The following is a 12,353-nucleotide window of genomic DNA, read 5'->3' as shown; positions in this document are numbered from 1 at the left end:
AACCACCAAGCCATTGGAGTCTTTCAATGTTGTCCAGCCTAGTCCCGAACCCCTGGCCTCAATGACTCTCTGAGGTCCTCTCCAAAAATGCTAGACAACAAGCCTATGGCACCATGCCTAGCAAGAAACAGCTTAAGGTTTTTTTTTTTTTTTTTTTGGTTCTTTTTTTTTTTGGAGCTGGGGACCGAACCCAGGGCCTTGCGCTTCCTAGGTAAGCGCTCTACCACTGAGCTAAATCCCCAGCCCCCAGCTTAAGTTTTAAAAGCTTATTACACGGGCTGGAGAGATGGCTCAGTGGTTAGAGCACTGACTGCTCTTCCAGAGGTCCTGAGTTCAATTCCCAGCAACCACATGGTGGCTCACAACCATCTGTAATGAGATTCGATGCCTTCTTCCGGTGTGTCTGAAGACAACAACAGTGTACACATATACATAAAATAAATAAATTAATAAAAAAAAAAGCTTATTACACATGTGGGAATTTGTTCTCACCCTGTCACATGGGTTCAGGGATTCAAACTCAGGTGGCCAGTTTTGGTGGCAAGCCCCTCCACCCTTTGTGCCATCTTGCTGCCAGAGATTAAACTATCTTTGCTGAGTCTAAGCTACAGGATACATAATTTCCCTTGCATGTCTGTAGTCTCCCAATTATAAAGACATAAAGTGTTTCTCCCCGCTAGCTCTGTCCAGGCTGACCTGCCACTAAAAAAGTACAAGTTATTAAGAAAAAAATTACTTATAAGTAATTGGAAAGTAAATGGCCACACTGCACATCCATCATCACTGCCTAAGTCAAAATGTGCTCTGATTACTTTAAAAACAATTTTCTTGGGCTGGGGGTGGTTGTGTATGCCTTTGATCCCAGCCCTCAGGAGGCAGAAACAGGAGGATCTCTGTGAGTTCAGGGCAGCATGGGCTACAGGCTTGTTCCATGGAGAAACACTGTCTCAAAAAAACCAAAGTAAGTTACTCAAATAACTTTTGACATCCGTGTGTGTGTGTGTGTGTGTGTGTGTGTGTGTGTGTGTGTGTGTGTGTGTGTTTGTACCACTCCTGTGCCTGGTGCCTACAAAGGTTAGAAGATAGTCTTGGGTCCTCTGGAATCATGGACAGTTGTAAGCCACTGTGTGGGAGCTCGGAATCAAGCCTGAGTCCTTTGCAAAAAAAGGAGAGCTCTTAGCTGCTAAGCCACCTCTCCAGCCCCTGCTTGTCTAGAGCCACAAGTTCTATTTTCTTTTTAAGATTTTATTTCTTTTATTTATACGAGTACACAGTAGCTGTCTTCAGACACACCAGAAGAGGGCATCAGATCTCATTACAGATGGTTGTGAGCCACCATGTGGTTGCTGGGAATTGAACTCAGGACCTCTGGAAGAGCAGTCGGTGCTCTTAACCACTGAGCCATCTCTCCAACTCACAATCTCTATTTCTAAGAGATGGTCTAGTGTATTACTGTTTTTGGTTCGCTTTACTAACTTACTAGGGGTGGTGCTACCTCATGCCGTGTGGGTTGCAGGACTTAAACTTGGATCTTCAGGCTTCTGCTGAGCCATCTTACTAGCCACCAGTGGTTTTATTGTTTTGTTTGTAGACAGGGCCTTCCTATATGTAGACCAGGCTGACTTCGATGAGATCCACCTGAGGGCTGGGATATAATGTGTGCACCACTGTGCCTGGCATTGGCCCTGCTTCGTGTTTCCAGAACCTGCATTTTTAAAACAAGAACTCTTCCTTTTTACCTTTGGAATGTTTTCCTTTTTCCTGCAAAGCTAACAATCTGTACGTCCATGTTGCTTCTGCCACTGGCATGACTTTGTAGGAATCTAGCCAGGCTTTTACACTGACCAGACCAGATGTAGTATACCTGAGTTCAAGACAGTGCGCCCTCAATTCCTACTGGAAAGCCCACGCAAACCCCTGTACAACCTGCACAGCACAGAGGTAAAGATGATCACGCACGGTTTTAATGATTCCCCACGAGGGGCTCTAACATCAACAAGTTTGAGATTACCAAAATAACCCAGTTGTTTTGAGTTTAAAAATTATACCTTTAATTATAGAATATTGTTAGGATAATACAGCTATAAACAAGACACTAGGATAATTGACCAATACCAAGGGAACCTGTTCTACAGATTTACCTGTTCATCCACTCTCCACAACCATAGAACACAGGCACAGACTGTCTGGTATGTGCAGAAACGGCCAGGGACTTGTGAACAGAAGGCATGCACTTAGCGTTAGTGAAGGGTGACAGTTGTGTGACTTCTGCAGCTCAGCGCAGGAAGGGGAGCAGCTGACCATAGCTGAGTGGACAGAGCTGGCACAGCCACTGCCTTTTTAGCCACCCAGCTAGAGTGTACACATACGAAGAGGTGGGAAGGCAATCAGAAACCTCCCAGGAGCCTTTTCATCTCCTAGAAGGCAAAAGCAGCAAATGAAACACAGCATAACCTTTAAAGGAAGGCTAGGGCTGGGTGTGTGTGCCTGGTGTGTGTGTGTGTGTGTGTGTGTGTGTGTGTGTGTGTGTGTGTGTGCCTGGTGTGTATGTGTGCCTGGTGTGTGTGTCTGTGTGTCTGTGTGTGTGCCTGGTGTGTGTGTGTGTCTGTGCCTGGTGTGTGTGTGTGTGTGTGTGTGTGTAACAGAGGAGGGAAATGGTGTGGAATGAAGTTGGGTTAGAGGTTCTGTCTTCTACAAGCCACTCCCAGGCAGTCACTTATGTGGCTCAGAGAAGCAATGGGAGAATGCTGAACTCCACCCAAGTCATCAGCTGCACTGATACAGAAGACACAGCTGAGTTTAGTTACCAAGAACATGTCAGTTACATAACAGTTAAAGTATGAATACCCGGAGGAGGCTAGATTTTGTACAGAATAGAAACCATGTGCCCTGCCCCAAGTTTGTACTCAAATGGGAGTGACCACTTGGAGCCTCTCAGAGTGGTTTCTCATTCAGTTGCTTTTGGAGGCTGTGACTAGTGATATGGTATCATTCAGCTGTGGCCAGTGACTCTCTGTAGAGAAAGTACTGGGCTTTAAGTGCTAAATCCCGAAGATTTAACAAAAAGGGTTTTCTTTAGTAAAAAAAAATTAATAATAATAAGAATTATGTTTGCAATTTTGCAATGAAGCACCATAGAAAACACTGGGACTCTTTAAATGTATGCAGGAACGCATTCACTCACAGGCAAAGTCCCAGCTCCTGGGTGCCGACTCCCCTCGGTCCCCTCGGGACTGAATGAGCGCCACCAACCGGGCTATCTAAGGAGAACTGCAGTGCTGGACTAGGGTGGGTCAACTCGTTTTAACTATTTTTATCTGGACACCGGAAACACATTCCTCCGCAGGTTTATCCGTTTCTGCAGATGAGGCCACTCATCATAGAAGATAATTCAGGCTGAGAAAGGACAAGGGACCTGAGTGTCTAGTCCACTCACAACTGATGGACACATCCACACAAGTGCTTAGTTCTGTACAAAACCAAACTTCACAGGAGCGCACTGTGCTCGGGCACTAATGCTGATTTGTTTTTCCCTCCGTAACAAGAAAGATAAAGGACACCTCTCACATCGGTGTTATGTCTATAGTTCTATCTTATGATCTACTTCACGCAAGAACATGCTGATTCTTACGAACTCAGTTTCTGCTATCAGAATGCACATTTCACTATACATATGTTTGCCCTTATGCAAGCTAAGGTGAAGACTGGGACGCGGCTCCATCAAGCCCTAGAGATAGCAGAACATGGACAAGTGATCTTAAAGGTTCTGCAGCACTGACTGTTGTCCCTGGGAATGGGGCCGGGCTCCCCCCTTCCCTGGGGGAGGGGGTGGGTTCCCTTCCTATTTCTGCTCCGTCATGACTTCCAGCCCTATCTTTTTCTAAGGGCAGTTTCCCTACTCTGATCCCTCACATGATTTTTGAAGAAAATACAGAACCCTGATGAAGGGCAGTCTCCATGGCTATCTCTGGCTAACGTCACCACCGCCCCTGGGCGCTTGGTCCTCAAACCTGTGCCTCCCTTTTCCCATTACATTGTTTCTTCGGTCAGCTTTCAAAAACATGCAAGCTATACACAAGTGAGAAACAAGGAGACACTCGGCTGCTTTCCGCATGCAGAATCCTGTGCACGAAGTGATGCTTACATATGAAGGTGAGCTACTAAAAAAATAAAATAAAATAAAAAAGCCCCTTGGAAGGGATGTGTGTGAACCCAGCTACTACAGCTGAACAGTCGCAGCTCAGGGCAAGTCCGCCAGCTTTCTGTCAAAGCAGCTGTGAACACCACATTTCTCCCACTGCAGTGTTTTTGAGCCAAATATAAGAGAGAGAGAAAATACTTTAAAGATGTACTCCATTTCCAGGCCCAAGGGACCACCAACATCTTGTCCCCTGGTCTTTAGCTCTCGTTACTGGGGAGGGGGCTGACTTTGATGATATGATACAATATCAATTCATATGATAATCAGTGAACAATAACACCGTTTTGGAGGAGGGGACAGCATCCCCAAAGCTGTGGGTCAGAATTTTCAAAAGGCTTGCTTTCTTTCACCTTTTAGCCTGTAGCCCACAACAAGGCAAGTCGGAACTTTAAAAAGAGCCATCTCAAGTTGGCTCGTTGATATCAAACATCACTTGGCCTCCAAACGAGTCCACTCGCACACAGGGCCTAGTCGGTGTGAACTCTCTTGTGTTTAATAAGAGCTGAGCTCCGGCTGAAACTCTTATCGCACTCGGTACATTCGTAAGGCTTCTCTCCGGTGTGAACTCTCTGGTGCGTGATGAGGTTGGAGCTCTGTGTGAAGCCCTTTCCACACTGCACACACTCATAGGGCTTTTCGCCCGTGTGGGTTCTCTGGTGCTTAATCAGATCTGACCTCTCCCCAAAGCTTCGCCAACACTCGGTACACTCGTAGGGCTTCTCCCCGGTGTGGATCTTCTGGTGCGTGATGAGATGAGAGCTGCGGCTGAAGCTCTTCCCACAGGCCGTGCATTCGTACGGCTTCTCGCCCGTGTGAGTCCTCTGGTGCTGGACGAGGTGCGAGATGCGGCTGAAGTTTTCCCCGCACTCGTTACAGTGGTACGGCTTTTCCCCGGTGTGGGCCCGGCGGTGCCGCACCAGGTCTGAGTTCTGACTGAAGTTCTTCCCGCACTCGTCACACTTGTAGGGCCTCTCCCCCGTGTGCACCCGGTAGTGCTTGATGAGGTCAGACCTCTCGCTGAAGCCCCGCCCACACTCGTTACACTCGTAAGGCTTCTCACCGGTGTGAGTCCTCTGGTGCTGGGCGAGGTGGGAGCTGCGGCTGAAGCTCTTCCCGCACTCCTCGCACTCGTACGGTTTCTCCCCGCTGTGGGTCCTCTGGTGCTGGATGAGGTGGGAGAGACGGCAGAAGCTTTTCCCGCACTCGGTGCACTTGTGAGGCTTCTCCCCGGTGTGGATCGTCTGGTGCTGAATGAGGTGAGAGCTCCTTCCGAAGCTTTTCCCACACTCGTTACAGTCGTACGGCCGCTCGCCGGTGTGTGTCCTCTGGTGCTGGATGAGGTGGGAGCTGCGGCTGAAGCCCTTCCCGCACTCATAACACTTATAGGGCCTGTCTCCCGTGTGGGTTTTTTGGTGGCGATTGAGGTCTGAGATCTGACTGAAGGCTTTCCCACACTGAGAACAAATGTGGTAGCGGATGCCTGTGTGCGCCTCCTTGTGGACAAGCAGGTCAGTGACTTGCTGGAGAGGATAGCTTACCCACTCCTCGGCTGTCAGGTCTCCCCACGGCCTTTCTGATCGGTCCCCACTTTCAAAAGCCTCTTCGCTTCCAGGATTCTTCTCAGCGTTCTCCAGAGGCTCTTCCGACATGGTCGCAAATTCCACATCGTCGCTAAACTCTTGTTTTGGGTTTGCTTCATTCTCGCTCCTGATCTCAAAATCTGTAAGCAGTAAATAGTGCGGAGACGGGTCAGTGCACAGACAGACCTGCTGAGTTCTAGATGCTGAACGAGGCAGTGTTAGTTATCCCTCTAATTCTCAGGGCTGGAGAGTGAACCTGGGATTTTATGCACGCCATTTAAGAACCCCGAAAGCTCAGCTCTACCCTGTCCATCCAGTACTGAGCTCTCTTTTATTCTTTTTGTTTATCTCAGCAGTGGGGGAGAAAGCAAGCGGGGGAAGTGTGGACATCATCCAAAGAGTGTGGATTGAGCCAAATGGTTCTTAATATGAGTAGATGATAATGTTCACACTTATCATGAAAGTCTGTTTCAGTAACGGAGAGATCCAAGACTCAGAGAATCAAAGTGGCCTCCTCAAGGTGGGAGAGGTAGCTCGGCAGTTAAGAGTGTACACCAGGGGTTGGGGATTTAGCTCAGTGGTAGAGCGCTTGTCTAGCAAGTGCAAGGCCCTGGGTTCGGTCCCCAGCTCTGAAAAATAGAAAAGAAAAGAAAAAAAAAAAGAGTGTACACCACTCTTGTAGAGGGCTCTTGTAAAGGATCTGTACCAAGCAGCTCACACCACTCTAACTCCAACTCTAAGGATCCACTGCCCTCTCCTGGCCTCTGTGGGCGCTACAGTCACACACACAAACCCATACTATCATATACATGCAATTAAAAGATAAAAACAAAAATCTAAATAGTCAAACTCAAGTCTGTCTGCTCAATTCAGGCTCTTCACTTAGTGGTTATTTAAGAAACTATCTATTCTTGGTATTTTGAAAAAGGAAAACAATCAGAGAAACAACAAAAAAGAGAACTTCTACCAGATACCATATTTTCTAAATTGGGTCGGTCTGTCTTTCTTTCTCCCTTTCTCCCTTTCTCCCTTTCTTTCTTTCTCCCTTCCTTCCTACCTCTTTCTTTCTCCCTTTCTTCCTTTCTTCCTTTCTCCCTTTCTTCCTTTTTCCCTTTCTTCCTTCCTTCCTTTCTTTCTTCTCTTCTCCCCTGGCCCCTCTCTCTTAGTTTTTAAGACAGGGTTTCCCTAGCTAACCTGAAACTCGCTCTCGCTCTGTGGACCAGGCTGACCTAGAACTCAGAGATCAGCCTGCCTCTGCTCCTGAGTGCTGGGATTAAAGGCGTGTGCCATCACCCCATCTAACTGGGTTTCTTAGTACATGACAGAAAACTGTAAGTACTAGGTATGCTCACTAAAAAGAGCCTATGGGTAAATGGTTTAGTAACTAGTCACAAACAAACTGAAAACCTAAGAGAAGCCAGGAAGATGGCTCAGAGGAGAAAGTATTGGTTGTACAAACATTAGAATCTGGTTTGGGATCACACACACACACACACACACACACACACACACACACACACACTGACAAGAAATCCCAACGTTTACTAATACATTCAGGATCCAAGGAGCCCTGGGATAAAAACAATGATGGCTCAATGGTCCAGAGCACTTTCCACTCTTACAAAGGACCTGAGTTCAATTCCCAGCATCCACGTCAGGCAGCACACAACTGTCTACAACTGCAGTTCCAGGGGATCTGACACCCTCTTCTGGCCTCCGTGGGCACCAGGCATGTATGTGGTACACAGACAGACATACATTCAGACAGAACACACATACACACTAAAAGAAGAACTAAAGCAACGAACCGCCTTGAAAACATTTACTAACCCGCCCAAATTTATCTGCATAAGAAATAATATGTCTTTTGGTAATTCTACCTAAGAAATGCTCCTGAGACAGACTGTAGGGATTCAAGAGTGTGTCTTTTTATTTATTTTATGTATATTGAGTACACTGTCTCTCTCTTCAGACACACCAGAAGAGGGCATCCGATCCCATTACAGATGGTTGTGAGCCACCATGTGGTTGCTGGGATTTGAACTCAGGACCTCAGGAAGAGCAGTCAGTGCTCTTAACCACTGAGCCATCTCTCCAGCCCCCAGGCTGTTTAATCTTTACTTCGTGTTTAGTCACGCGTATGCACCTGGGTTGGAGTATGAGTACATGTGATCGCAGATACCTTCAGGGGCCAGAAGAGGGCACCTGATCCCCTGAAGCTGGAAATACAGGTGGTTGTAAGAGACCTGATATGAGTGCTAAGAGCTGAACTCAGGTTCTCAGCAGGAACAGTGTCTGCTCCTAACATTTGAGCCGTCTGTTCTACCCATTCTCGGTTTTGTTCACTTTGGGTTTTTTTTTTTTTTGGTTCTTTTTTTCCGAGCTGGGGACCGAACCCAGGGCCTTGCGCTTCCTAGGCAAGCGCTCTGCCACTGAGCTAAATCCCCAGCCCCACACTTTGGGTTTTGTAGTGGAGTTGTTGCTGTTTTTAAAGAACAACTGGAGGGCCAGAGCTCGAGGAAGTATGGGAGGGGAACAAATCAGATCAGAGTTTACGGACACGTGTGTATGAAAATGTCAAAATGAAACTCATTCAGTATCACCTAAAAATGAATAAAAAAATAAAAAGATGAATCCAAGGGAACTGGGACATCAGAGAGAGTCCAAGCTAAGAAAACCCTTCGGGTCACCTTATGTTCTGAGAATAAAATCATTTTAAAATATCTTAGTCCTGTGTCTGGCTGTATGCAGGACTGGGGATCAAACCCAGGGCTTCGAGTATGCTAAGCAAGCGCTCTACCCACTGAGCTGCATTCCTAGCCACACGGCTTCTCCTCGGAATAGGACCGATGATCTACCCTCTACCCTTTCAATGGTTCTTCTGAAACAACAAGACACACTTAAAGGATGACTGCCTCTGAAAGATCTCTAGACAAGAACCTACCCACAGTACCTGAGGCAAAGCTGCAGCTACGGAGCCAAAACAAACACAAAAGGGTGGTTTCTGCCCTCCTGTGAACCTGCCTCAGAACCCCTCATCTTCCAGCGCCCTAGAGAAAAAAGCACCATTTATAGGGCATTTATGTCCTGGCGAGCCCCACGGTGTCAGACCTGTTTGGTCAGTCATCTGTACAAACAGGCCACAGAGCCGCTAATGACTCAGGGCATGTGAATCCTCGGAGTCTCCAAGACAGCAGAAACCTCTTTACTTTTCTTCTTAGACTAGGAAACGTGCATCTTCCCACATTTAAAGATCTGAATGAGCCCCAAAGCCGGTAACTAATTGTGTGGTTTTCCCTTAAAAACAAACAAGGCTGCACGGAAAGGCCTAGGCTGTTCTGACAGTTTCAAAACCGTAAGAGGTGAAAGGAGAAAAAAAATCCTCACTCACCCAGTGAGACGACATTTCCATAATTCTCCTGCATCACGTCCCTGTAAAGGTCTCTTTGTGTAGGATCCAGGGGTCTCCATTCTTCCCGAGTGAGGAACATGGCCATATCTTCAAATGTCACAGGGGCCTGAAATCAACACAATGCTTCCTCACTACTTGGTACCTAGGAGTTTAGAACCAGCTTTTCTTCTTGAAATTAGAGACATGGTTAGAAATGTCGAGAAGGCAATGGCATTAAGTCTCATCTGTAGAGTCCAAAGGAAAAACAAGAAAGGAAAAAAAAAAAAGACATGTGGTCAAAAGACAGGGGCAATCTACTAACTTCCCACTCACGATATCCCTGCCCACTTTGGACCCTTACATACAACACTCTGCTTTTCTTAGACCAGTGAAATTCCCATCTTTATGGTCTCATTCTAGGGCCAGCTGCTCTTCTGTTTCTCCCCACCCTTTTGCTCTTCACTCCATCCTTGGATACGGCATCTAGAATTAACCACTCCATGACTCACTGGTTCCCATCCCACAATACTTTCTTGCCCAGGCAAATAGAATACTTACCATACCACATCCAGGTTAACCAGACGCACCTTTCTCCCTACAGATTGTTGGAAGGAGGGTACCACCCATCTTGTTCGGTTTTATCCTCCACAGTGTCTTAAGTCATACATACAGTGGGTGTTCGATATGTGCATGTATATGGCTATATTAGCCAACACTAAGCCCCTGGAGCAGAACGGCGAAATGAGCTAATCCCAGAGAATTTCCTATAGTGGTTTGCATGCAGAACGGGAAAACACCGGGCGAGATGGGTAAGCAGAGCCCCTGGCTTACCTGGGACCCAGACATGAGTAGGGTGGCTGCCATCTCGGGCTCAAGCGTTCGTCTCCTGGTAGAGAGAACAGGAAAACCAGCTAGCAGACAACGTTGAAGGGGACGAAAATCAGGGCGTGAGGGGCGGCAAGAGGCCCTGCCCACTACCTAGGGCTGGAGTTCTGGTCGCAGGGTTTGGGGGGAAGGCCCAGGACGGGTCACTCTCCTTCCTGAATCCCGAGTCACCCACTCTCCGTGTCTCGGTTAATATCGAGTACGTGTAATGTTGGAGTAGGAGAGGACAGGCATTGGCTGGGTGCCCCTGGGTTGGGGGTCAGGCCGATCCAATTCGAGGGAGGAGGCTTTCAACCCAGCCCATAGAACGCCTCTGATCTTCCATCTCCGGGCTGGGACCTTTCCGGCAGCAATCTCAGCCAATCAGAGAAAAAAATCGTAAAAGACATGACCAATCAGATGCCAAATCATCAGCCCTCCTCCTGCGGCGTGGCCGGGCAGCTCCACCACGCATGCGCGCGCCTCGCAGCCTGACGGGACTTGGAGTTTCACTCTGGCGTACAAAGGCCACTTAGTGGCCAAGAGCAGGGGAGGGAAAAGAACAAAAGGGAGGAGACAGGATCGCATCCTTCAAGATCAGTCAGATTTTCCCTCACTTTTTTCTCGGAGACCACGGCACGACTCAGCAAAGGAAGCTTCCTTGTTCGGTTTCATGGTCCTACGACCATCTTTGAGTCATATATTATCCGCGAGGTTAGATCGAGTGTGACAGCCCGGGCTGAACTTAGCTGAGAGCACCCCTCATTTGACACCCAAGGCCAGAGCGGGAAAACGCTCACTTTCCCTCCCTCGGGAGACTCCCTGGCCACGATGGAACTTTGGGCCCCGCCCACGTACTCACTACACCTCCCAGCACCGCCTGCAGCGCTCGCTTTCTAGGTCCTAGAACTACAACTCCCAGTAGGCCTTGCGGCAGTCACAACCCGCCCTAGACTACATATCCCAGGAGGCCTCGCGTCCTCCGTCCGGTGCTGGAGCGCTGTCCGCGTCCCGGCCCAGAGTGTTCCGATGTTAACCCTGTAGGGAGCGTCTTTTTTTTTTTTTTTTTTTTTTTTTTTTTTAGAGACCGGGCTCAAATGCACATATCTAAGGCGCCAGAACACTGAAATCAGAAGCGGGGAAAGGAGGTAGGCTGTGTAGGGAAATAGTTGGCCCCGAAGTGGGAGACGCAGGGACCTGGCACGCTTGAGGGTGTCTCTGCTGAAAGGATTCTTGGAGACCTCCCAACACCATGAAAACCTTAGGCCTGTGATGGCCTGGAACTGCAGTCCTAAGGATGCTAGTAGTCTCTCTTTCAAACCCGAGTCAGGACAGAACGAACAGGCTTACCTTCTGGTCTGTGGTCGCTGGCTCCAAGATCCTTGAGAAGCCTGAGATCCTAAAGCCTCAGAGATCTAAAGAGGCCTGACATTCAGAAAGATTCTAGATATCACCAGCAGATTCCAGAGATCTCAGCGCCAGGAGTAGAAATCCGAATCCATAGATTAACAGGCAAAGGACAGTTTGATTGTAAGATGAACCCGAAGCTTCAAGACTGCAGAGACTGTTCTATATAGCTCCTGGAAATAACAATCTCATAAACAGATCTCCGAGGCCACAGCAGCTGGCCAAGAAACATCAGCATTGGCTATGCTGCATTCGGCAAGAGTCTTCCAAATGGAAGGACTTCTAGCATTCCCTTTCCTTAGCTGGAATGAAGGAATTAGACAATGGAAGGCGAGGGCTAAGCAAAACAAGGATTCTGTGTGGGGACAAGCTCCCAGCTTGCTGTAGCCTTGGAGAGGGAAGTGGTGGAAAAAGAATATAGCAGCTTATTAGGGACTCCCACCCTCTTCAAGTTATAAATATCCCCAGAACCTTGGCTTGATGCCCAGAAGCCTGTTGTCTCCGACTGAACAGGAGACTTCTCTGCCTAGGCTGGGAAAGGGGGCTTTTCTTTTGTTTTGCAGATGTATCCACACACTGAAGGACTTGGGGAATTTTTTATTTTTCCAATATGACTCCCGGCTGTGCTTTTATTAGTGTCCTGTCCCCAGTGCCCAGTTATTTATGGCTACATTACTCAGGGGTCTAAAAATGAGCTAGCAGGACCCCTACCAACCATAATGTATCTCTTCTACCTGTGCTTCTCTTGCACTCCCAAAGGTAGAGCTAACAAATGTGTAGGTGCCACAAAATGGTACTATTCTACCTATTGTAAAATGTATCCAGCCACCATGTAAGTTCCAGTCCCATAAGATTTACAACAGTCAGAAGGAAATGGACAGGAAGATAGGACAGACCTAGGCTGGGACAT

The 12,353-nt window shown here is 47.8% G+C and overlaps 1 protein-coding gene across 7 annotated transcripts; it reads right to left on the bottom strand.

Annotated features, from left to right (window-relative positions):
* Nucleotides 1-1,583: 1,583 nt before the first annotated feature.
* Zfp46 (zinc finger protein 46) lies at nucleotides 1,584-11,846 on the bottom strand. 7 transcript variants are annotated; one of them, XM_087548403.1, is made up of 4 exons: nucleotides 11,387-11,846; nucleotides 10,004-10,058; nucleotides 9,173-9,417; nucleotides 2,028-5,921 (listed from the first exon to the last, which is right to left on the bottom strand). In XM_087548403.1, the coding sequence occupies exons 3-4, from the start codon at nucleotides 9,276-9,278 to the stop codon at nucleotides 4,669-4,671; spliced, it is 1,359 nt and encodes a 452-aa protein (XP_087404529.1). In that variant the 5' UTR covers nucleotides 9,279-9,417; nucleotides 10,004-10,058; nucleotides 11,387-11,846; the 3' UTR covers nucleotides 2,028-4,668.
* Between the last annotated feature and the right edge of the window lie 507 nt (nucleotides 11,847-12,353).

This window comes from Rattus norvegicus, chromosome 5 (assembly GCF_021556685.1).
Source record: "Rattus norvegicus strain SHRSP/BbbUtx chromosome 5, alternate assembly SHRSP_T2T, whole genome shotgun sequence".
Taxonomy (NCBI): Eukaryota; Metazoa; Chordata; class Mammalia; order Rodentia; family Muridae; genus Rattus; species Rattus norvegicus.
This window is presented reverse-complemented; position numbering and strand designations above follow the sequence as displayed.

Bases quoted from the DNA above. Each gene is read 5' to 3' on its own strand.
- Zfp46 (XM_087548401.1), bottom strand. From the start codon at position 10,036: ATGGCAGCCACCCTACTCATGTCTGGGTCCCAG. The intron at 9,300-10,003 runs GTAAGCCAGGGG...TGTTGATTTCAG, and splicing joins TACTCATGTCTGGGTCCCAG to GCCCCTGTGACATTTGAAGA. The intron at 5,922-9,172 runs GTGAGTGAGGAT...TACTGCTTACAG, and splicing joins TGGAAATGTCGTCTCACTGG to ATTTTGAGATCAGGAGCGAG.